Source organism: Mustela nivalis, assembly GCF_964662115.1.
Source record: "Mustela nivalis genome assembly, chromosome: 14".
Classification (NCBI taxonomy): Eukaryota; Metazoa; Chordata; class Mammalia; order Carnivora; family Mustelidae; genus Mustela; species Mustela nivalis.
This window is the reverse complement of record NC_139033.1, coordinates 13,370,048-13,394,573: the sequence shown is the minus strand read 5'-3', so window position 1 is coordinate 13,394,573 and position 24,526 is coordinate 13,370,048. Positions and strand designations below refer to the sequence as shown.

The following is a 24,526-nucleotide window of genomic DNA, read 5'->3' as shown; positions in this document are numbered from 1 at the left end:
GCTGAGCAGGGAGCCCAGCATGGGGCTCTATCCTAGGACCCTGAGATCATGACTGGAGCTAAAGACTGATACTTTTTCTTTTTTAAGATTTTATTTATTTATTTATTTGACAGAGACACAGCAAGAGAGGGAACACAAGCAGGGGGAGTGAGAGAGGGAGAAACAGGCTTCCCACCAAGCAGGGAGCCCGATGCGGGGCTCAATCCCAGGACCCTGGGATCTCACCTGAGCCGAAGGGAGACACTTAGCCTACTGAGCCACCTAGGTGCCATGAAGGCAGATGATTAACCAACTGAGTCACCCAGGCAACTCTCCATTTATTATTTTAGAGAGCCAGAAAGAGCAAGTGCATGCACAGGCTCTTAAGCACTGGGGGAGGCACAGGAGGAGAGGGAGAGTATCTCAAGAAGACTCTGCTCTGAGCGTGGAGCCTGATGCGGAGCTTGATCCCAGGACTCTGAGATCCTGACGCAGTCAAAACCAAGAGTTGGATGCTCAACCGACTGAGCCACCCAGCTGCCCCTTCCGTTCCTTTTCTTTTTTTTAAAGATGAGTGGTATTTTTGGTAGGAAATCCTTATGGGAGATCAAGTTTCTTTTATTTGAGTTTTCAATGGCTTTCAGATACAGGTAGTTGATGAATCCGAGGTGCCACACCTGAAGTGAACGCGTTTCTTACCCGCATAATCCTGAGTCAAATGCTGCGGATTCACCTCATTGGAACTCTTTATTTCATCCTTCCTCTTCTGTTTTTTCTAGTTTCAGTCTACGTCAGGGAATCCTTAGGGACAGAATCCTCTTGGCATCCAGTTTTCTCTTTCTACAATGCTAGTTTCTTTGGGTACTAGCTATTTTGAAGCCCATCTTGAAAGAGCTGTTGTTTTAGCATAAGGAAGACACCCTTCTTGGTAGGCAGAGTGCTGTCACCTCTGTAGCCTTCTACTTTGGCTGTGGGTCCACACAAGATTGTGAGCAAATACAACTTTAATACTTCTTAACAAAAACAGGGGCGCCTGGGTGGCTCAGTGGGTTAAAGCCTCTGCCTTCAGCTCAGGTCATGATCCCAGGGTCCTGGGATCGAGACCCACATCCGGCTCTCTGTTCAGCGGGGAGCCTGCTTCCCCGCTCTCTCTGCCTGCCTCTCTGCCTGCTTGTGATCTCTGTCAAATAAATTAATGGAATCTTTAAGAAAAAAAAAAGCTCCTTTCTAAAAAAATTAAAAAAAAATACTTCTTAACAAAAACTAAAAGTTCGATGATGGTGGAGCTGATGAGAAAAATACTGATAAAAATGCTCTTCTGTTAAATTTCTTGTGACAATGCCAGAGACACCGCAAGGAGTAGTTGGCTCAGTATTTTTATCAGAATCGGTGATAAGCAAGCATTTCGAGCCTTCTCTGTGGTTAGTAACCGGTTGCCTATACAAAGACATAGTTTACTACTTGAAGTTCATATAGATTACTGAAAGCAGTTTTTAGAGTTTGAATTATTGTACTTTTAATGATAAAAATGAATTATTAGGGCTTTCACATTAATTTTGACCCTAAATGACTTTAATTCCAGGCATTTTGAATTTCTTTGGATGTTACTAGCAAATTATAAATACATTTTCTTCCTGAGCTCATTAAGTAGCTCCAATTGCCGGTGGTGTTCTCCCAAATCAACTTTTGTAAACACACAGGAGAAGAAAATCCTTCACGGTTAGTTCCTATCATTGTGCATTCCTGTAATCATGGGGAAACCCAGACTTTCCTCCTTCTTCGTGAACCCTCTGAGACTTTTCTCTAGGCCGGGGGTTGACAACTGGCTTTCATTCCTTGGGTCAGCAGTTTGTACCTAATGATTTTCAGCTTTGAACTCACAGTTCTCTCTCTTGCCTTGTAGTCTAATTTCACTGCTGCTAAGCATCCTCATGCTTTTTACCTCAACAAACCAGATGAGAGTCCAAATTCTTGGATGTCTGATTCAGGAACAGGTATGATAGTCATTTTTTTATAACAATTTTTAATAGGACGATGATGCTATACGGCATAATGGAGCGGTTTCTGTAAATCTGTTCTATGTTGTGTTGTGCCTCTAAGTCTGACTTCCTTACTTACATTGATTTGTGTTACACGTCCTAGAAGGATAGAAGGAAAAAAATATTTTTACAGTTAGTTAAACCCTTGCAGAAGGCAAGGTGCTCCTTTCCAGGTGCTCCAGAGTGAATTAAGAAATGCAAACCTTTTGTGAGCCGTTCCTTACTCTCCGTGGTAAGCTTATTTTAGCTTCAATGATGTAACCTACTGATTTTCTCCCCCCCACAATCCCACATGCGGTTTGTCAGGATGAATTAGCCTTGCAGGATGAAAACTGCCGGAATTCAACCCCCGTCATGCCGCCCCCCTCAGAGAGCTCCCCTCACCTGTCCCCTGGGTTTCTGCCGCGTCCTGCCCAGCCTCCCTGCCCTCGCCCTTGCACCCTCCCATCTGTGCGACAGCCTGTAGGGTCCTTCTTTCTTTTTTTTTAAAGAGAGAGAGTGAGACAAACCAAGAAACAGATTCTTTTTTTTTTTTTTTTAATTTTATTGATTTATTTGACAGAGATCGCAAGTAGACAGGCAGGCAGAGAGAGAGGAGGAAGCAGGCTCCCCGCTGAGCAGAGAGACCGAAGCGGGGCTCTATCCCAGGACCCTGGGATCATGACCTGAGCTGAAGGCAGAGGCTTTAACCCACTGAGCCACCCAGGCGCCCCTGTAGGGTCCTTCTTAAAGAGGGGTCAGATCATGTGACTTCTCTGCTCAAAACCCCACTGTGCTCTTTCCCTCAAAAGAGCAGCCTGAGTCCTCGTCGGCACCCACAGGCCCCGCAAGGTCTAGCCTTGATCTGTTTGACCTCATTTTCTGCGGCTCCTCCTCTCTGCTTCAGCAGCGAGGCTGTTGGCTTAAATGTGCCAGATATGGTCTCCTTTTAGGGTTTTGCTTTGCTGTTTCCTATATTTTAAATGTTCTCCCCACCTTTTACGTAGGGGACCTCCCTCAGGGCTAACATGCTTACTCTGTCTTGTTACCTTGCAAAGAGCCGACCCCGAGCACCCCTCCACACACACCCCACATATTTTCTTTGACCCGATTTTTAAATCTTAACCATTTGGGTGCTTACCGTCTTCTAACCTTCCGGGTATACCTTGTGACTTATTTACTGTTCATGTCTCACATTTCCTGCTCCCTGGCCTGGCATAGTAAACACTCTGAATGTGTATTTGAACCATTGAATTCTTTATATTGCATTTTCTGTACTGTTCATAAAGAAATGGTCTTTTACGAAGTATACATATATTTTTTATTTTGTTTTATTTTTAAGATCTTATTTATTTATTTGACAGAGAGAGATCACAAGTAGGCAGAGAGGCAGGCAGAGAGAGAGGGGGAAGCAGGCTCCCCGCTGAGCAGAGAGTCCGATGCGGGGTTCGATCCCAGGACCCTGAGATCATGACCTGAGCCGAAGGCAGAGGCCACCCAGGTGCCCTAAAGTACATTTTAGATTGTACTAGTTTATCTTGATTTAAAAAAAAAATTTTTTTTTTTTTTATAATCCTTGCACCCAACATGGGGCTTGAACTTACCACCCCGAGATCCAGAGTTATGTGCTCTCTTGCCCGAGCCAACCAGGTGCCCCATATTTTGCCTTGTAGTAGTACATTTCAGTTTTAAATATTTGGATCATTAAATTAGAACTCTTACATGGTAAGGCAATTAAGAGATTCTATGCCATCAAAATTCAACTTCCCATATAGCCTAAAACTAGTCACTCTCTGTATATAATTTTCTTTAAGTAGAAATAAGCTCTCCTAGAGAGCATTTTTATTCTCTTTCCTCAGTCTTCTATGTTGTCATATTTGTGTGCCATAGGACTGACTTACTGGAAGCTGGAGGAGAAGGACATGTATCACTCTTTGCCTGAAACTTTAGAGAAGACGTTTGCACCAGCCTCCTGCACAGATATGTCCCCCGGCCAGGTAATTTAAAAACACATTGTGGGTGGGTGTTCGCATTATACAGGTGTAGTTAAGTATGCTGTTTCATTATAAATTTTGTGTTTTCCAATTTGATATATTAAAGAAAGCCTGGGCTGTAAATTATACCTGCTTTGAAATGGGGTCTCTCATTCATTGCCTTACGTGATCATAGGAAAGTTACTGAAGAGTAGAATTAGAAATGTCCAGTTACTGTGTTGTAAAATGAAATGAGATGATTTTGTGCCTACGATTCTAAATCAAGTAGGTCCGCAGGCAACTGCTTCTGCTGTTTCTACACCTGGCTTTGATTCTCCAACCTATTATGCCCTCCTTCTAATCCATTTGTACCATAATTTTGAGTATTTTAATTTGCCTAGTTAATTTTCTTTGAGAAATGTATTTTCTTCAGAATAATGAAATAAGGGCGCCTGGGTGGCTCAGTGGGTTAAGCCGCTGCCTTCGGCTCAGGTCATGATCTCAGAGTCCTGGGATCGAGTCCCGCATCGGGCTCTCTGCTCAGCGGAGAGCCTGCTTCCCTCTCTCTCTGCCTGCCTCTCCATCTACTTGTGATTTCTCTCTGTCAAATAAATAAATAAAATATTAAAAAAAAAAAAAAAAAGAATAATGAAATAAAACTATCCAGCTTGTGTATGTCCATGTTTTGGTCAGGTGGTGAGAAGGTAGTTTGGGAAAAGAAGGGATTACATTGAAGGTAACCAGGAGAGCTGTAAGCATGATTGACCAGCATTGGCGGGGCCGTGGGGGAACAACATACGTGTAGACATCAGAGTCCTACAATGGGGCGGAATCCAGCATTCCATCCTTCAGGAAAGGAGTGAAAAAGAGAGATAAACACAGAGGGAGGAAAGCTGAGGAATGAGACTGTGAGGGGCCGGAAGGCTCAGTGGGCTTTGTCATTGCAGGACTCACTGTGTGCATGATGTAATCTGCACCATCAGCAAATGGACACAGTATTTTGGTGATGCTAAGACACTGTTGCCTTTAAGACTTCCTGTTTTGTATTCTCACTCCTCCCAAAATTACCAAGAGAGCACTGTTATAGTAGAATATGTATTTTATTCTTATTGAAAGAGCTTGTAGACCTAATTAAACATTGATTTTTATAAAAGAAATCTTAAACACACATAAAAAGGACAATATAAGTAATATAAGTTGGTTAAAACTTTTTCACCTATAGAGGCTTACACAGCTCTCTTCAACTCAGTGTGGGTTTCTGTTTTCCCATATACTGTTTTCCTTGAGCCATCGAGAGCTTTGAGGATGTAGCATTTCTTTAAAAAAGGAAGAAAGGTCTTGGTGCTGTTTTTATCTGGCTTTAGTGGTCATCTAGAACTGGCCTATGTTTGGCCCCCAGGTGGGAGAATATTGCTAAACATACAGGATTCACCATCCCTCAAATACTGGTTCTCAGGGGTTCCGATGTAGTCTCTAGGATTTTCTTCCAGACTGCTGACACCTGTTTGGCCAATTTTGATGTCTTTGATACTTACTTTTGAGCAGGCAATGACAATTAGGTCGTGGTTGCTACTTGATCGCAAGCTGTGTAAGATGCCATTTATTACAAGAGGCATCCTCACTTCAGAGATGTTAAAATATGAAAAGAAATCCTAGATGTGGAAAATGGTGAAAAATGGTTCTACTGTGAGCTCTCTATGGAGGAATTGCAACTGCTCACCCAAGCCCCTAGGGAGGGACTCCTCAGGCTCAAGGCCACAACCAGAGCACTGCTTGTTATAGGCTGAGAGTTTTGAAAGGGCCTTTGGGTTGTTGGTATATAAAAAGTAAAATTCCAAAATAGCATTATGGAAATTATTAATTTTAAGGGTTTATAGTCAACAAATTAATTCCTTTAATGCACACTTAAAAAGATCTCTGTGTGTGTGTGTGTGTGTGTGTGTGTAAGATTTTTGTTTATTTGAGAGAGAGAGAGAGAGAGAGGCGGGCACAAGCAGGGGGAGGGACAGAGGGAGAGGGACAAGCAAACTCCCCGCTGAGCAGAGTCCCTGGGGACCTCCTCCCATGTGGGGCTCCATCCCAGGACCCTGACATCATGACCTGAGCTAAAGTCAGACGCTTCACTGACTGAGCCACCCAGCTACCCCCATGCACATAAAAATTAATCATCTTATTCACAAGCTAGTTAAAGGGCTTGTTTGAAAATATTAATTCAGGGGCTCCTGGGTGGCTTAGTGGGATAAAGCCTCTGCTTTTGGCTCAGGTCCTGATCCCAGTGTCCTGGCATCAAGACCCGTGTCTGCCTCTCTGCTCAGCGGGGAGCCTGCTTCCCCCTTTCTCTCTGCCTGCCTCTCTGCCTACTTGTGATCTCTGTCAAATAAATAAATAAAATATTAAAAAAAATAATTCATGGCATTCTGCAGGCTGTGTAGGGTCTGGAAATTGGACACAAACTTGAAGCCCCCTGTGAATGTATTCTTTCATTGCTTTCAGTGTACCTCTTGCTGAATCTGTAATCTCGTTTAAGAGAAAGTCCATGGTTTATATATGAGACCTGGGGTTAAATGATTTACTGCCACGCTCTGCAATAGCTCCCACCTGGAAATAATTTAAGGCTGAGATTTTAATGTTTGGAGTTTAGACCTCTTTGCACATTTCCAGCGTGGCAGAGCCCTGTCTTCAAGCTGTAATTAGGGTCATGCCTTCTTATTTTAAGAGTTTTTAAAAGGGTCTTATTTCCACTGGGTAACTTGTTTCTTAACACTTTTTTTTTTTTTTTGGTCTGTCAACTCTTAAAAATATAGGAAGGGGCTCCTGGGTAGCTCAGTCGGTTGAGCGTCCAACTTGTGATTTCCACTCAGGTTGTGATCTCAGTGTCCTGGGATTGAACCTGTGTGATGGGTGGGGCGGTCCTTCGCTCAGTGGGGAATCTGCTTGAGGATTCTGTCTTTCTCTCCCTCTCTTCCACTCCCCCTGCTTGTGTGTATGGGCTCAATCCTCTTCCTCCCTCTAAAATAAACAAATCTTTAGGCATTGAGTGGCTCAGTGGGTTAAAACCTCTGCCTTCAGCTCAGGTCATGATCTCAGGGTCCTGGGATCGAGTCCTGCTTTGGGCTCTCTGCTTAGCAGGGAGCCTGCTCCCCCAACTCCCGCCTGCCTCTCTACCTACTTGTGATCTCTGTCAAATAAATAAATAAATAAAATCTTAAAAAAAAAATAATCTTTTTAAATATAGGAAAATAACTACATAGGTATCCCTATATCTGTCCCCTTGAGTCACATGATACTAATTTAGTCAGAACTCTTCTCATCCTGCTTTGATTATTCACGATGAAGTCTTTTCTTATCTCAAAATTTGATTTTTTTATCTTGAGTCGGAGGGGCTACCAAAGTTTTTAATTCTTTAGAAGTATTCTTAGTCTACTAAATAAGCTGGGTTCAGATTATCACCTTAATATATATTGTTAGGAGATATTAATTTTTTTCGTTCTGAGGGAGACTCATAATTAACAGGTAATGACTTCTAAATTTGTTTTCTAAGTCCGATAGTATAGAGTCTCAGTTTATTTAAAATCTCTCCAGAATCTTTTTGTGGTGCTGATCTTGATACCAGTAAACTTTTTTCATCATTGATAATACCATTCAAATAATTTTGTTTCATATCTTTAAGTCTAATACTAGTAATGAGATGAAGCTACCATCACTGAAGGATATTTATCATAAAAAACAAAGGGAAAACAAGCAGTTACCTGAGAGGAATCTCACTTCTCCTTCCAACCCAAATCATCCACCAGAGGTAAATTGTCAACACTCTCTGACTGAAAATGAAAGCTGCTTCATGACTCTTAACTTTTATCTTAAGCTTTATTTTCCCTAGGAGATCTAAAGCCTACTCACTTAAAAACAAACACTGAGTACTGAGGGCAAAACCTTACTGTTGTCTGTCTTATTTCTAGGTACTAACTCTAGATCCGACGTTACACATGAAGCCAAATCAGCAGATTTCAGGGATTCAACCACAGGCCTTTTTGAATGCCCTTGATGACAGAATATCTTTTTCACCAGACGCTGTTCTAGAACCTACTATGTCTAGTCACTCTGACATAGACTCATTTTCACAAGCAAGTAATATTGCTTCTCAGTTATCTGGATTCCCAAAATATCCCTCAAATACAAAAGCTTCACCAGTGGACTCTTGGAAAAATCATGGATTCCAAAATGAAAGTAGGACCAGTTCCACATTTCCTTCAGTTTATACTGTTAATAGTAATGACATCTCGGTCAACACTGTAGATGAAGAAAACACTGTCATGGGAACCTCAGCCTCAGTCAGTCCGTCCCAGCTTCCAGGGACAGTCAGCAGTGTCCCAGAATGCATTTCCTTGGCTTCCCTGGAAGATCCTGTGATACTGTCCAAGTATGTATTTCAGTGCATGGCTTCTAACGTTAGCCAATTTTGTATGACATCTGCTTGAATGATGGCAGCGGTTTTTATTGACTGTCCCTACGTATAAAATCTTCGAGATACAGAATTTTTAAGGGAGAACACCTAAAGATTGATCCATGTGGTTTTTTTTTTTTTTTTTTTTTTTGCTTAATTAGTTGTCAACGTGTGTAATAATCTGTTATGTTTTCTGTGGGTGTGCAGAGGAAAAAGGCTGTACTTTTTGATTACAAGAGATTGTGTTCTTGGTTTCTCTTATGGGATAGAGAGTGAGGAAATGCTCTCCTAAATTTTTTTTTTTGCCCTCAACCACAGAATTAGGCAGAACCTGAAGGAAAAGCATGCCCGACACATAGCGGATCTTCGAGCTTATTATGAATCAGAAATAAATAGTTTGAAACAGAAACTGGAGGCAAAGGAAATTTCTGCAGTTGAAGATTGGAAGAAAACCAATCAAATTCTTGTAGACAGGTAAAATTTATAATTCAACTATAAAGTTAGTGTTTCTCCAACTTGGAATATATTATTTTTTCTGCAGTATACTATATTGTGATGAAAGACTTTGAAAACATGTTTTAGAATTGAAAATTGTAACGGAGATATATTTGCCGAAGTAATTATTTTTATAGGTTTGAACCAACCTCATAAAGCAGAGTGGTAGCTGACATGAGGGCATTTGTTTCATATGGACAAAATACTGAAATATTTGAGCAGATTTTGTGTACTTAAAAGAATTTCATTTGTGGGGGATTAGTACTATGAAATCTAAGAAATCTCTGACTAACGTCCTCGAGCAGTTCAGAATCTTTTCTCTTTCTTTCTTTTTTTTTTTTTTTTAAAGATTTTATTTATTTATTTGACACAGATCACAAGTAGGGAGAAAGGGAGGCAGAGAGAGAGGGGGAAGCGGGCTCCCCGCTGAGCAGAGAGCCCGATTCGGGGCTTGATCCCAGGACCCTGAGATCATGACCTGAGCCATGGCTTAGGCATGAGGCATAACCCACTGAGGAAGAGTGCTTAACCCACTGAGCCATGCAGGCGCCCCCTCAATCTTTTCATAAACCCGGATTTCACATAACTGAATCCAGACACTCCTGCACCTGTGAAAGCCATTATCCTGTTCAAAAAAGAAACCAACATGACAACACAGGGGACGGTTATGTTAAGGATGGCCGGATACCTGTTTTAGAGAGAGAATCCTGAACAAAATTTGAAGCTCTAACTGGTATTAGTAACAGCATATTTACCACATATTTTACATTTAAATGGGACTTAAACAGATTGAAAACTGATGTTGATGTAGCAGCCAAGGATGGATCCTTAAGGCAGAAAAAAGACAAAGCCCCTTGAAAAAAGATTAAGAAGGAGCTGAAATCATCTGGTGCAGTTAATAGTTTCAGTTGCAGAATTCTAGGAAAACTAGCCTTGATACTAGCCTGTGGCTGCTGTGGTACCTGTTGTTTTATTCCCAAGAGTCACAGCAGCTTCCATTCTGCTTCTGGGGGTGAGGGTGGGGGTGAGGCTGGGACTGGGGGTGCAGTGGTCAAGAGCAGTAGTTTGACAAAAACCAGAACGAAACAAGCCAGGTTTAGGTTTTCTAGGATAAAAGGACAAGGGTAGATGGCAGGCTGGGGGAAGTTGGTTCTTGTTTTTTTGTTGTTTTCAAGAAGACAAAGAGGAGTACAAAGAGGACTGTAGGTGCTTCCTGTGGAAAACGGAGGCATTACAGAGAGGCTGCTAGAGAAGGCGCCTAGTGAAGGATTGCTGAGTAAAGCACTATTTTTACCCGGAAGCTGCTAGAGACATAGAGCGGTGAGGCGGTGTAGGTGGGACGGCCTAGAAGTTGGGGTTGAAGAAGTGGCTGCGGTAGAACTGCCACGGCCGCGGTGGGGGGGCGCGGTAGGGAGGGGACAGAGAGCATGCAGGGGCACAGCAGTAGTCACTGTCACCTGGCACGGGAGAAAGGATTCACCGGAGACAAAAACCAATTTTAAGTTGTCAGCATACACAGCAGGTTTTTTCTTTTTTTCTTTTCTTTTGTTTTTAACTTTTTTTTTTTTTTTTTTTAAGATTTTATTTATTTGACAAAGATCACAAGTAGGCACAGAGGCAGGCAGAGATACAGAGGAGGAAGCAGGCTCCCTGCTGAGCAGAGAGCCCGATGCGGGACTCGATCCCAGGACCCTGAGACCGTGACCTGAGCTGAAGGCAGAGGCTTTAACCCACGGAGCCACCCAGGCGCCCCCACAGCAGGCTTTTTCAAACTTAAAATTGCAAGGGGGAGAACCCCTTCTGGCACTGCGAATGGGGCCCCTGACACATGGGGGGCCAGTCTGGTCTCTGTTCTGTTACACAGTTTCCTACCACAGTCAGTGTGGTGATTAAAATAGAAAAATAGAGTTAACATAACATACTTCCACTTGACTCCTTTGTGCTCTTTCCTTCAAGTTTTGTTTTAGTTTTAAGATTTTATTTATTTGACAGCGAGAGAGGGAACACAAGCAGAGGGAGTGGGAGAGGGAGAAGCAGGCTTCCCCCCAGAGCCGGGTGCCCAGTGTGGGGCTCGATACCAGGACCCAGAGATGATGACCTGATTGGAAGGCAGATGCTTAACAACTGAGCCACCCAGGCGCCTTCTTTTAAGAACAGTTTTATCCGTATTTGATTTCTGCACAGCATCAATACACAGTGGTTAGGAGTGTGAATCCCAGAGCCACACTACCAGGTTTCAAATCCCAGTGATTGCTTTCAAACCAGGAGGAATGCAGCTTCTGTTTTCTCATCTGTAAAATGGTAATGATAGCAGTCCTCACTCATAGGATTGTGAGGGCGAACCTAAAGTGCTTAACATAGATTTGGCTTATAATCAGTGTCAAATAGATAATAGTTTTTATTCACAGTTCATTAACACCGAGTCAAAATGATAATGGAATTCTTCTGTGTATTTTGTGATTTTGAGGTTCTGTGATGATTTACTTTAGGAAGGTCTTTAATTATAAGAATAATAGATCCAGGCTAATTTGGAAAAGTACAGAGGGATGTAACATGTGAGTTCTCCCTACCCAACCTCTGCGGTTACATTCTCAACTTAAGTTTTAGGGCACCTGGGTGGCTCAGTGGGTTAGGCCGCTGCCTTCGGCTCGGGTCGTGATCTCAGGGTCCTGGGATCGAGTCCCGCATCGGGCTCTCTGCTCAGCAGGGAGCCTGCTTCCCTCTCTCTCTCTCTCTGCCTGCCTCTCCATCTACTTGTGATTTCTCTCTCTGTCAAATAAATAAATAAAAATCTCTGTCAAATAAATAAATAAAAATCTTTAAAAAATAAAAATAAAAAATAAACTTAAGTTTTATATCCTAGAAATCATAGTGCACAGATCTATATATAGTTTTTTTTTTTAAGATTTTATTTATTTGACAGAGAGAGAAAGATGCAGTGAGAAAGGCAACACAAGCATGGGGAGTGGGAGAGGGAGAAGCAGGCTTCCCACTGAGCAGGGAGCCCAGTGTACGGCTCCATCTTAGGATTCTGGGATCATGACCCGAGCTGAAGGCAGACGCTTATCAACTGAGCCACCTAGGAGCCCCTATAGGTTTTTTTCATAACAAAGCATTCTTTATCCTGTATTTTTAAATATAATTTTTTTTTTTAAGATTTTATTTGTTTATTTGACAGACAGAGATTACAAGTAGACAGAGAGGCAGGCAGAGAGAGAGAGAGGGAAGCAGGCTCCCTGCTGAGCAGAGAGCCCGATGCGGGACTCGATCCCAGGACCCTGGGATCATGACCTGAGCTGAAGGCAGCGGCTTAACCCACTGAGCCACCCAGGCGCCCCATTAAATATAATTTTTTTTAAAGAATTTTATTTACTTATTTGACAGAGAGAGAATGGGCACAAGTAGGGGAAGTAGCAGCAGAGGGAGCGGGAGAAGCAGCTTCCCCCTGAGCAGGGAACATGACGTGGGGCTTGATTCCAGGTCCCTGGGATCATGACCTGAGCCAAAGGCAGACGCCTGACTGTCTCCCAGGCGGCGCAATAACTTTTTCATCTTGCAAACCTGACCCTCCTGTCCCCATTAAGCAACACTCCTCCATTCCCTGCCCTCCAGCCTTTGGCACCCAGCATCCTACTTTTTTTTTTTTTTTTTAAATTTTATTTATTTATTTGACAGAGAGAGATCATAAGTAGGCAGAGAGGCAGGCAGAGAGAGAGGGGAAAGCAGGCTCTCCGATGAGCAGAGCGCCTGACGTGGGGCTTGATCCCAGAACCCTGAGATCCTGACCTGAGCCAAAGGCAGAGGCTTAACCCACTGAGCCACCCAGGCGCCCCAGCATCCTACTTTTTGTCTATGAATTTGACGCCTCATATGAGCTTGGGGACCTCGTATAAGTGGAATTGTACTTGTCCTTTTGTGTCTGGCCTATTTCACTTAGATAATGCCCTTAGGGTTCATCCATGTTATAGCAAGTGTTAGAATTTCCTTTTTTGTTTTTTTTTTAAAGAGGGAGAGAGAGAACCTCAAGCTGCCTCTGCGCCCAGGATAGAGCCCGATGAGAGGCTTGATCTCACCAACCTGAGATCATGACCTGAGCCGAAATTAAAAGTCTGATGCTTAACCAACTGAGCCACCCAGTCGCCCCTAGATTTTCATCCTTTTTAGTATTGAATACTATTCCGTTGGATGGATAGACCACACTTTGTTTATCCATTCATCCTCTGGACACGTGGGTGCTTCCATCTTCTGACTTGCGTGTGTTTTGCTGTTGTGAACATGGGTGTACAAATGTCTGTTCATATTTTGCTTTTTTCACTTAACTGTATTAGGGGTCTTTTCTGTTGTTACTTTCTTTGGAAAAGAGTATCATCAAATTTATTGGGATGTATTTATTAAAATGGCATCCTTAATGTTCACTATCATTGGAGAATTTATGTGGCATATTAGAGAATGAGATTCGTAGAATACTTTGAAGGGAAAGGATTTTATCTTGTAATTTTTTTGTTTCAATTTATGGTTTTTAGATGTGGCCATTTAGATAATGCTCTGAATGAAGCTACCAGTCGTGTGAGAACACTTGAAAATAAGAATAACTTACTGGAAATAGAAGTCGTAAGTACTCTTTTGTTGTTTAGTGGCTTAATGTTAATGTTAAAAATGTTAATGTTAATGTTAAAAAGTTAAACTTAATGTTAAAAACTTAAACCTTTTTGTTAACTGAACGTTAGAGACAAATAGTTTTATGAAAACATTGGCTATGTACTTTCTTTGTTGTTGTTAGGATGTCTTATTGTTTATATTTTGAATGCTGTTGGCGTCATATGATAGGATAAACTTTTACACTTTATTTATTTGTTTATTTTTTTAAAAGATTTTATTTATTCATTTGAGAGAGACAGAGCACAAGCAGGGGGAGCAGCAGCAGGCAGAGGGTGAGGAAGAAGCAGGATCCCCCCTGAGCTGGGAGCTTGACACAGGGCTCGATCCCAAGACTTGGAGATCATGACCTGAGCCAAAGGCAGAAGCTGAACTATTTGAGCCATCCAGGCGCCCCTACTTTGACACTTAAAAATTCTTTTTATTGGAATATTAATTTATATATCATAAAACTCTTCGGAAATGTGTAATTCTGTGGTTTTTAGTATATTTACAAACTTGCGCAACCATCCCCTACACTTAGTTTTAGAATATTTTCTCACTTAAGGAAACCCTGAACCCCTTAACCATCAGCCTTTCCCTCCTAACTCCAAAACTCCTTCTCCCCAACCCCTGGCAATCACTACTCTACTTTCTGTTCTTAGGATTTGCCTCTTCTGGACATTCATGTGAATGGAATCATATATATAACCTTTTGTGTCCGGCTTCTCTTCACTTGGTGTGATATTTTCAAGGTTTATCCATGTTGTAGGATGAATCAGTATTTCACTATTTTTTGTGGCTAAGTAGCATTCTGTTGTGGGGATAGACTGTGTTTATCTATTCATCCGGGGATAGGTGTTTGGTTTTCATGTTCTGGGCATGATGAATGACAGTGCTATGAATGGTTGTGTACAAGAGTTTATGTAGACTGCGTTTTTATTTTTTTATTTTCTGTTTTTTTACTTTTAAAGATTTAATTTATTTGACACAGAGACAGCGAAAGAGGGAACACAAGCAGGGGGAGTGAGAAGGGGAGAAGCAGGCTTCCCACCGAGCAGGGGGCCCAGTCTGGGGCTCGGTCCCAGGATCCTGGGATCATGACTTGAGCTGAAGGCAGACGCTTAGCCACTGAACCACCCAGGCACCCCTGGACTTGGTTTTTTAATTTTCTTGGGTGTATAAATGGAATGATAAACTTAAAAAAAATTTTTTTTTCGTGCATTACCAAGTTTTATTCTTCTGCATGTAACCTTATAAGTAACATTTATGGAAGATGCCAGTTATGTTCTGTGCACTGTTTCTTTGCCTTCCTTTGATGTGTTTTTGGTTATCTTTGTCTCCTAACCTGAAAGCTTCTCGAGGTCGGGGACTTGTGTTTCTTGCTAATCTTATATTTCTGGCACTGTATTGCCCGACACTTAGTTTAATGTTTAAAATACTGAATGAGGGACGCCTGGGTGGCTCAGTTGGTTGGACAACTGCCTTCGGCTCAGGTCATGATCCTGGAGTCCTGGGATCGAGTCCCGCATCAGGCTCCCAGCTCCATGGGGAGTCTGCTTCTCTCTCTGACCTTCTCCTCATTAATGCTCTCTCACTGTCTCTCTCTCAAGTAAATAAATAAAATATTTTAAAAAAATAAAAATAAAAAAAAATAAAATACTGAATGAATACTAACATATCAGATGTATTTTGAATTTTCTCTTATATTTTCCTAGTAAGTAAGAGAATAGGGTAATAAAAGCTTTATTATTCTCTAAATATTAATGTGGGGCAACAGATTCTAGGTATGGTTTCAGAATCATTCTCCTGATAGCCATGGTCATTTTTTTCATTAAAGTGCCTATAGATGAGCCCAGCACCACAGTGTCTCAGACAGTGGTTTTGTGTCTATACTTGATGATAATCTCATGAAGCTGGTTTAAAAATGTGTATATATTGATTGATTGATTTGTTGTTTTAGATTTTATTTATTTATTTGACAGAGAGTTAGCACAAGTAGGCAGAACAGCAGGTAGAGAGAGGGAGAAGCAGGCTCCCTGCTGAGCAAGGAGCCCTATGTGGGGCTCCATCCCAGAACCCTGGGATCATGACCTGAGCTGAAGGCAGACACTTAACTGACTGAGCCACCCGGCACCCCTAAAAAACTTACTTATTTTAAAGATTTTATTTTTAAGTAAACTCTATACCCAGTGTGGGGCTCGAACATAAAACCCCAAGATCAAAAGTTGCACGCCTAGTGCCTGAGCCAGCCAGGAGCCCCTGAAGCTGTTATTTTAGTAGAGTAATCTTTTTCGTCTCCATCGCAAGACATAGCAAAATATTAAATTTGTGGTTCCCATTTGTAGGTTTTATTGTATTTCTTTGCTTATTTATTTTTAAAAAGATTTTATTTATTTATTTGTCAGAGAGAGAGAGGGTGCACAAGCAGGCAGAGAGGCAGGCAGAGAGAGAAGGAAGCAGGCTCCCTGCTGAGCAGAGTCTACTGCAGGGCTCGATCCCAGGACCCTGGGATCATGACCTGAGCCGAAGGCAGCGGCTTAACCGACTGAGCCACCCAGGCATCCCTAGGTTTTATTTTATTATTATTTTTTTACAGTTTAATGCCCACAATTTATTAAGTACTACAATATGTTTTTTTCTATTAAAATTTTTTGTTATTTTTGTTGTTATTTTGTAGAGTGATTTTAGAGAACGCTTCAATGCAGCCAGCAGTGCTTCCAAAGTTTTGCAGGAACGGATTGAGGAAATGAGAACAAGTAATAAAGAAAAAGACAATACCATCATTCGGCTAAAATCGCGTCTGCAGGATTTAGAAGAAGCATTTGAGAATGCTTACAAACTCTCAGATGATAAAGAAGCGAGACTGAAACAAGAAAACAAAATGTTTCAAGATGTAAGTGACAAATAATTGGAAACTAATGACAGGGGAGGCGAAAAGTAATTTTAGATGTTAGACTCTTACAGGCAATTTTGACTTTTTCCACCTTTATTTTTGTTTTATGTAACTTTGCTGTAGCTGCAAATACATACCCTCCTAACGAGTCAGTTGGGTCTTATCTTGAAGCAGGAAGTCAGCTTTTAGAGCTTGGTGTCACTCCCACGCCTTTCTGCCTCTAGCGGGTCAACTTTTGAGCTATCTTAAATCAACATCTGTGTGGCTGGATGGGTAAATTGAACCAGATTAGAATGGGTTTGATTGAACATTTTCACTTTGCCGTAACGTCATTTAAAATTTGGTTTTGTTATAATCTTGAGATGCATTGGGTTTGGGGTTGTGTATTTTTTCCTCAGGTTTTTCTTGATATACTTCGTCATGCTGCATGAAAAACTCTGAACGTATGTCAGCGTTGAAGTTTCTTCCTGATAGCTTCAGATTATTGCTGCTTTGGTTTTTGTTGTTGTTTGATTTTTTTACATTTATTTCCATGAAGATAATACCTGTAAATGGTTTAAATAATCAAATTTCAAATGAAAAACCGCAGTCCTCTCCACCTTCACCCTACCTTTGGTGTCTCCTTACTGTCAGCTCTTACTGTCAGCTCTTTTAGCAGTTTCTTCTAGCATTTTTCTCCTATGTTTCTATGGTAATAAATTTATATTGTTTTTTCTTTTTTTTCCCCATCAATTTCAGACATTATATATTGACCTCCTTCTGTGCAAGGAAGGTCACAGTTTAGGTTTTTTTTTTTTAAATCATTTTATTATTTATTTGACAGAGAGATCACAAGTAGGCAGAGAGGCAGGCAGAGAGAGAGAGGGAGGAGGAAGCAGGCTCCCTGCTGAGCAGAGAGCCCGATGTGGGACTTGATCCCAGGACCCTGAGATCATGACCTGAGCCGAAGGCAGCGGCCCAACCCACTGAGCCACCCAGGCGCCCCACAGTTTAGTTTTTTTACACCATTTGCTCTCAATGCAAACACTTCTTTCTCTCTTTTCAGTGTGATTAATGTATTAAATTCATTCTAAGAAGCTAATCTTTTACATTTTAACAACTCTGAGAAATCGGTATACATCTTTACACCATGGTGTTATATTTTAATGGGTACATTTCTTTTCTCTTTTAGTAGTAAGTAATAGTAAATAAAGTCATGGTGTGATTTCTATTGAGTGAAGTCTTAGATTTGAAACAAGTTGGGTTATCATTTTCCGTTAAATCAGTTTTCAGTATTTCTTATTGTCTGTGTAGATATTCTTCAGAGCTAAGCTGCAGTGTCCAGTGACTATGTTTCCTTTCTCTAACAACTTAATATTTTTCCTGGAATTGATAATTGCCTTTTTTTATAACCTGCTTACTACTCTGCGTTTAGTACTTCCTCTCACCTGCAAATACTTTTGCATCATTATGAGCTGGTTGCTCTTGAGGCCAGATACACAGATGTCTAGGACTTGACTTCACCATCATCCTGGGGATGGTCTTTGCTTGTTTCCTATATTGGATCTCTTTTTTATCATTTTTATTTATTTATTTTATAGAGGGAGGCAGCGGGGGCAGGGGCAGAGAGAAGGACAGGCAGACTGTGCGCTGAGTTCAGAGCCTGAAGATGAGTGGTGTCATCCCAAGACTCTGAGATCATGACCTGAGTCAAAATGCAGCGCCGGGCGCTCAGCCGACTGCCCCACTCAGGCGCCCCATGGATCTCTTGTGTGCACCCTGTGTCTTCTTTCTTGGTTTAATTCTTTGTTTTGCTAGAGTATATCTCCTGAGAAAAAGAACACAAGGGAGATGAATTCCGAAGCCTTCCCTATCTGAAAACATTGGCGTCACACTTTTAAAAAAGCACTTTATTTTTTAGAGCAGTTTTGGATTTACAGAAAAATTGAGAACATAGCGCAGTGTTCCCACATACCCTGCACAGTCCACCTTTTGTTAATGTCTTATGTTAGGATGGCATGTTTGCAATAATTAATGAAGCAATATTGATATATAGTTACTAAATAAATTCTATAGTTTATTTAGATTTCCTTTGCTTTTAACTAATGTCCTTCTGTTCCCGGATCCTGTATCCTTTAGGTATCTTGTCTCCTTAAGCCCTTTTTGGCTATGAAGAGTTTCTCACACTTTCCTTGTTTTTGATGACCTGGACAGATTTAAGGAGGACTGATCGGGGATTTTGCTGGATGTCCTTGGGATTTGTCTGTTGTTTTTCTCATGCTTAGACTGTAGTTACGGGATATTGGGAGGAAAGCCACAAATGTGAAGTACGGTTTTCAGCAAATCAGATCAACAAGACTTATGGGGTTTTTTTGTTCCTTACTGTCGTAAAGTCTCAGGAGACAGTGGATAGAAATACTCTCTTCAGTATGTCATATTTGACTAGAAGCTCACCAGGTTTTCATTATTACTGTTCTCCTGTTCTCGTTCTCGTTCATGTGTACTAATAGTGTAGTTCTTGTGTGTGAATACCTGATGTAGTCTGATTTTTCAGACTTCTTTTTTTTTTTTTTTTTTTTAAGATTTTATGTATTTGAGAGAGAGTGAGTACGAGCAGGGTGAGGGACAGAGCCGACTTCCTGCAGAGCGAGGAGCCTGATGCCGGGCTCCATCCTAAGACCCTGAGATCATGACCTGAGGAGTCACATTCTTAACTGACTGAGCCACCCAGGAGCCCCTTGTATGTTTATTTTGACATAATACCAGAATTATAGAAAGTTGCGAAAATTATATAAAATTTTTCCATATACCTTTTTTTTTTTTTAAATAAAGGTTTTATTTATTTGGCAGAGAGAGACACAGCGAGAGAGGGAACACAAGCAGGGGGAGTGGGAGAGGGAGAAGCAGGCTTCCTGCTGAGCAGGGAGCCTGATGTGGGGCTCAATCCCAGGACCCTACGATCATGACCTGAGCAGAAGGCAGATGCTTAATGACTGAGCCAGCCAGGCACCGCCCCCCTTTTTTGTGTGTGAGATTTTATTTACTTATTTGAGACAGCAGAGTGAGAGAAGGAAAGAAAGCACAAACTGGGAGGAACAGCAGAGGGAGAGGGAGAAACACACTACTTTCTGTGCAGAGGACCGGATGTGGGACTTGATCCCCGGCCATGAGATCATGACCTGAGCCAAAGGCAGAGCCTTAATCAACTGAGCCATCCAGGTGCCCCATCATATACCTTTCATCTCAAGTCTTTAAGTGTTTTTCTTTCTTTCTTTCTTCTTCTTCTTCTTCTTTATTTTTTTTTAAGATTTTATTTATTTGAGAGAGAGCATGAGTGGGGGGGAGAAGCAGAGGGAGAGGGACAGGCAGACTCCTGGCTAAGTGGGGAGGGAGCCTGCTGCTGGGCTCTATCCCAGGACCCTGTGATCACGACCTGAGCCGAAGTTAGATGCTTAGCTGACTGAGCCACCCAGGCACCTCTTGATTCAAAGCCTTAACATTTAACAATATGTGCTTTATCGTTCTTTTGGTGGTTCCATGTGGTTGTGGCTGCCCTGCTGGGGAGTTAGGATAGAAAACTTCCAGTGTTGCAGAAGGTTCTGTTGGACAGCACTGCTATAGAATATTCTTCAGTTTGGGTTTGTGTTTTGCACAATTAGATTCAGGTTGTTAGAACGAATGCGCAAGAATACTGCAAAAGGAAGCTGAACCCTTCTTATTTATTTGTTTATTTTTTAAAGAGATTTTATTTATTTTTTTGACAGAGAGAGAGAGATCACAAGTAGGCAGAAAGAGGGGGGAAGCAGGTTCCCTGCTGAGCGGAGAGCCCGATGTGGAGCTCAATCCCAGGACCCTGAGATCATGACCTTAAGCCTAAGGCAGAGGCTCAACCCACTGAGCCACCCAGGCGCCCCAAGCTGAGCCCTTCTTAGCACATCTTATCAGGAGGCACATGTTAGTTTTGTGGTATTAATTGTGATCTCTTGGTTAAGGTGGTGTTTGCCAGGTATCTCCACTATAAAGTTCTATCTCCACATTTAGAATTAATAACTATTAAGGGGTGGAGATATATATATAAAACATATATATATTTAAACATTTTTTATTTTAAAGTAATTAGTATTTAAATGTCCACAATAGCTACACTATGGAAAGAGCCTAGATGTCCATTGGCAGATGAATGGATAAAGCGTATGTGGGGTGTGTGTGTGTGTGTGTGTGTGTGTGATGGAATACTATGCAGCCATCAAAATATGAAATCTTGCATTTGCAATGTCCTGGAACTAGAGGGTATTATGCTAAGCAAAATAAGTCAACCAGAGAAAGACAATTATTATATGATCTCGCTGATCGGTGGAATTTGAGAAACAAGGCAGAGGATCATGGGGGAAGAGAGGAGAAAATGTAAAGGGATGAAACCAGAGAGGGAGACAGACCGTCAAGACTTTTAATCTCAGGAACCAAACTGAGGGTTGCAGGAGTGGAGGGGTGGGGAGGGGTGGGGTGGTTGTGTGATGGACATTGGGGAGGGTATGTGCTATAGTGAGCGATGTTAATTGTGTAAGACTGATGAATCACAGACCTGTACCCCTGAAACTAATAATACATTATATGTTAATAAAAATAAAGTAACAAAATTAGCATATAATGTATTATTGGTTTCAGAGGTATTTGTATATCATTTTTGGAGAAATGTCTGTTTAAGCCCTCTGTTCATTTTTTAATTGGGTTATTTGTTTATTTTTATTTTTTAATTTATATTTAATTAATTGACATAAAATGTATTACTGGTTTCAGAGGCAGAGGTCCGTGATTCATCAGTCTTCTATAACACCCAGTGCTTGTTACATCATGTGCTCTCCTTAATGTCCATCACCCAGTTACCCCATCCCCCTACCTGCTCCTCTCCAGCAACCCTCAGTTTGTTTCCTAGGATTAAGAGTCTCTTATGGTTTGTCTTCCTCTCTGGTTCTGTCTTGTTTTATTTTTTTCTCTCTTCCCCTATCAATCATCCTGTTTTGTTTCTTGAATTCCACATAGGAATGAGATCATATGATAATTGTCTTTCTGTGATTGACTTATTTTGCTTAGCATAGTCCCCTCTAGTTCCATCTATGTCGTTGCGGATGGCAAGATTTCTTTTCTTTTTTTTTTTTTTTTAAGATTTTATTTATTTGGCAGACAGAGATAGCAAGAGAGGGAACACAAGCAGGGGAAGCGGGAGAGGGCGAAGCAGGCTTCCCACTGAGCAGGGAGCCCGATACAGGGCTCGATCCCAGGACCCTGGGAGCTGAAGGCAGACTCTTAACGAGTGAGCCATTCAGGTGCCTCAAGATTTCAGATTTTGATGACTGGGTAATATTCAATAGTGTGTGTATGTGTGTGTGTGTGTGTGTGTGTGTGTGTGTCTACCACATCTTTATCCATTCATCTGCTGATGGACATCTGGGCTCTTTCCGTAGTTAGGTTGCTATGGACATTGGGGTGCAGGTGCCCCTTCGGATCACTACATTTGTATCTTTGGTGTAAATACCCACTAGTGCAATTGCTGGGTCATAGGGTAGCTCTATTTTCAACCCTTTAAGGAACCTCCATGCTTTTCCATAGGGACTGCACCAGCTTGCATTCCTGCCAACTCTGTAGGAGGGCTCTATTAAGGGATGTTTTAAGACTTTGTAAATCGGGTGCCTGGGTGGCTCAGTGGGTTAAAGCCTCTGCCTTCAGCTCAAGTTATGATCTCAGGGTCCTGGGATCGAATCCCACATCGGGCTCTCTACTCAGCGGGGAGCCTGCTTCCCCCTCTCTCTCTGCCTACCTCTCTGCCTATTTGTGATCTCTGTCAAATAAATAAAATCTTCAAAAATAAAATCTTTAAAATCTTAAAAAAAAATCTTTGTAAATCACCTTTTTCTCATCAAACTTTTACCCACTAGCTTTAGCATCCACTGAAGAGTCTTTCCTGAAACATGTAATTACTGTTGTGGTTGCCAAATGGTGGTTCCTCTGTTACTCCTTCTGCATCTTACTGCAAGGAGGAGCTCTCTGCTGTTATTTATATTAGCGTGGACTGATGAATTCGTATTTTGTTCAGTGAATTACAGTTCTTTTTGTTGTTGTTACAGTTACCATTTTGATGCTTGCGCTGTCCTAGTTTTGGCCAGTAGGGTAAGTGTCAGGCGGGCTGACTCCTGTGTCCTTTGGACACGTTTGTGTCATCCTTCGACCCTCATCCAGTGAGATAGTCCAGGCTCATCTTGTACTTTCCCAGTCCCAGCCCTAAATCCATCATTTTCCCATGGAGCGCTTAGGTGGAAAATGATATTTAGAAATGAAGATCTAGCACTAGGTACATTCCTTGCTAGTGGGATGCCATCATTTTTAATTATTTATAAGTTCACCGCAGTTATGTTGGAATAACAGGAAGCAGCACGGGATGGTTGGAATGTTGTTTTGAGCTGAAATTACATTAATGTTGCCAGTGATTACACAGTCTTCCTTTGCATTTATCATGTCAAGTATTTTAAGCATAGGGAAAAGAATACAGAGTAATATATAGAACATCCACATACCAGCTGTCTGTAAATACAATTGAAATACTTCTTTTCACCCTTTCTCTTCTAAACCTGCTCTGTTGAATATACCGTTGGTTTCCCCATGCATTTCTACTTTTGCTCCACATACGTATTCTGTAAACAATATATAGTAAGGTTCGATGTGTCCTTACACGAGATATGAATCGTGTTGTACCACATATTCTTCCTGCAACCTGTTTTTTTTTTCTTTTAAGTAGGTTCCACACCCAACATGGGGCTCAAACTCATGACCCCAAGATAAAGAGTCCCAGGCTCTAAGCAATGAGCCAGCCAGGTGCCCCTCCTGCAACCTGTTTTTTTGTAGCTTGGTGTTTGAGATTTACCATGTTGATACATGCAGCTTTTAATCATTTTTACTTAAACATATTTGAAGTTTTTTAGGTATATGAAAAGAATATTACGTGTGGACCCACCACTCATCTTTAGATTTAAAATACAACAGATAATACAGTCGCAGTCCCCCTGCCGAGCCCCCGTGCACCCATTTCTGCTCACCCCGCCCTCCTGGGTGTGACTGGTCTGAACAGTGAATGTCTTCCCATGTCGGTGTCTCACACGTGCATGTGTGCATTAGTCAGTGTTGTTTGGCATATTGTAGAGCTTTTTACAATTGCTGTCACACTGTATTTACTAATCTTTTTTTTTTTTAAGATTTATTTATTTATTTATTTGACAGAGATCACAAGTAGGCAGAGAGGCAGGCAGAGAGAGAGGGGGGAAGCAGGCTCCCTGCTGAGCAGAAAGCCAGATGCAGGGCTCGATCCCAGGACCCTGAGATCATGACCTGAGCTGAAGGCAGAGACTTTAACCCACTGAGCCACCCAGGGGCCCCTGTATTTACTAATCTTTTCTCGTTGCTAAGATTTGTTCAGGCAAATGCATTAGCACTAGCTCGTTTGTCCTCCGCTCACTCTAAATTTTCCACAATTACCTGTTTCTCTTTTGCCAGTTTCTTTTTCTTGCTCTTTAGAGCCTCAGGGCCATGAGCATTCCTAATCAGGTCTCCTTGCACAGACCTGTGCAACTGCCTCTCAAGTTAGGAACCAGAGTCTCAACACAGGTGACCCTGAACTGGATGTGGTCTGGGAACTTAGGCGGGCCATAGCTGGGACAGCTTGTTTCTGCTCTGCGACATCCAGGACTTCAGCTGGATTTTCAAAGGCTGGTGGCTGGTTGTTGATGATGGCTGTCAACTAAGGCTGCATCCCTCTACGTGGGCTGGTTGGGCTTCTCTGAAGGGTGACGACGGAATGCCACAGGCCAGCGTCCTGGAAGATTGTCCTGACAGCCAGTAGCCTTTTATGACCCAGCCCTGGAAATCCTTTGGCATCATTTCTGTCCCTTTCTATTTGTTAAATGACCGGAGCCGAAGGCAGACGCTTAACTGACTGCGCCACCCAGGCACCCCCAAGTTTTGTATTTTAGTGTCCAAAATACAGTCTTTTCATTTCTGGTTTGGAACTCTTTTTTATGTCTTGTTTACAAAATCTTTTCCTACTTAAGGATCAGAAAATTAC

The 24,526-nt window shown here is 41.8% G+C and overlaps 2 protein-coding genes across 25 annotated transcripts in view; one reads left to right on the top strand and one right to left on the bottom strand.

Annotated features, from left to right (window-relative positions):
- Positions 1–24,526, bottom strand: part of LRRC43 (leucine rich repeat containing 43) — a 298,822-nt gene that overhangs the window by 31,237 nt on the left and 243,059 nt on the right. The gene's annotated exons all lie outside the window — the stretch shown is intronic.
- Positions 1–24,526, top strand: part of MPHOSPH9 (M-phase phosphoprotein 9) — a 65,962-nt gene that overhangs the window by 15,387 nt on the left and 26,049 nt on the right. For 13 of the 24 annotated variants that reach the window (XR_014302573.1, XR_014302574.1, XR_014302576.1 and 10 more), the window contains 7 exons: positions 1,883–1,973; positions 3,888–3,994; positions 7,641–7,766; positions 7,927–8,387; positions 8,730–8,885; positions 13,430–13,517; positions 16,222–16,437. Coding sequence is in view for 13 of the 24 variants with exons in the window: in XM_082698374.1 (XP_082554500.1) it covers positions 1,883–1,973; positions 3,888–3,994; positions 7,641–7,766; positions 7,927–8,387; positions 8,730–8,885; positions 13,430–13,517; positions 16,222–16,437 (1,245 nt within the window). In the remaining 11 variants the exon portion in view is untranslated. The remainder of the gene's footprint in view (positions 1–1,882; positions 1,974–3,887; positions 3,995–7,640; positions 7,767–7,926; positions 8,388–8,729; positions 8,886–13,429; positions 13,518–16,221; positions 16,438–24,526) is intronic. The other 11 variants (XR_014302572.1, XR_014302575.1, XR_014302581.1 and 8 more) reach the window with 1 other exon arrangement.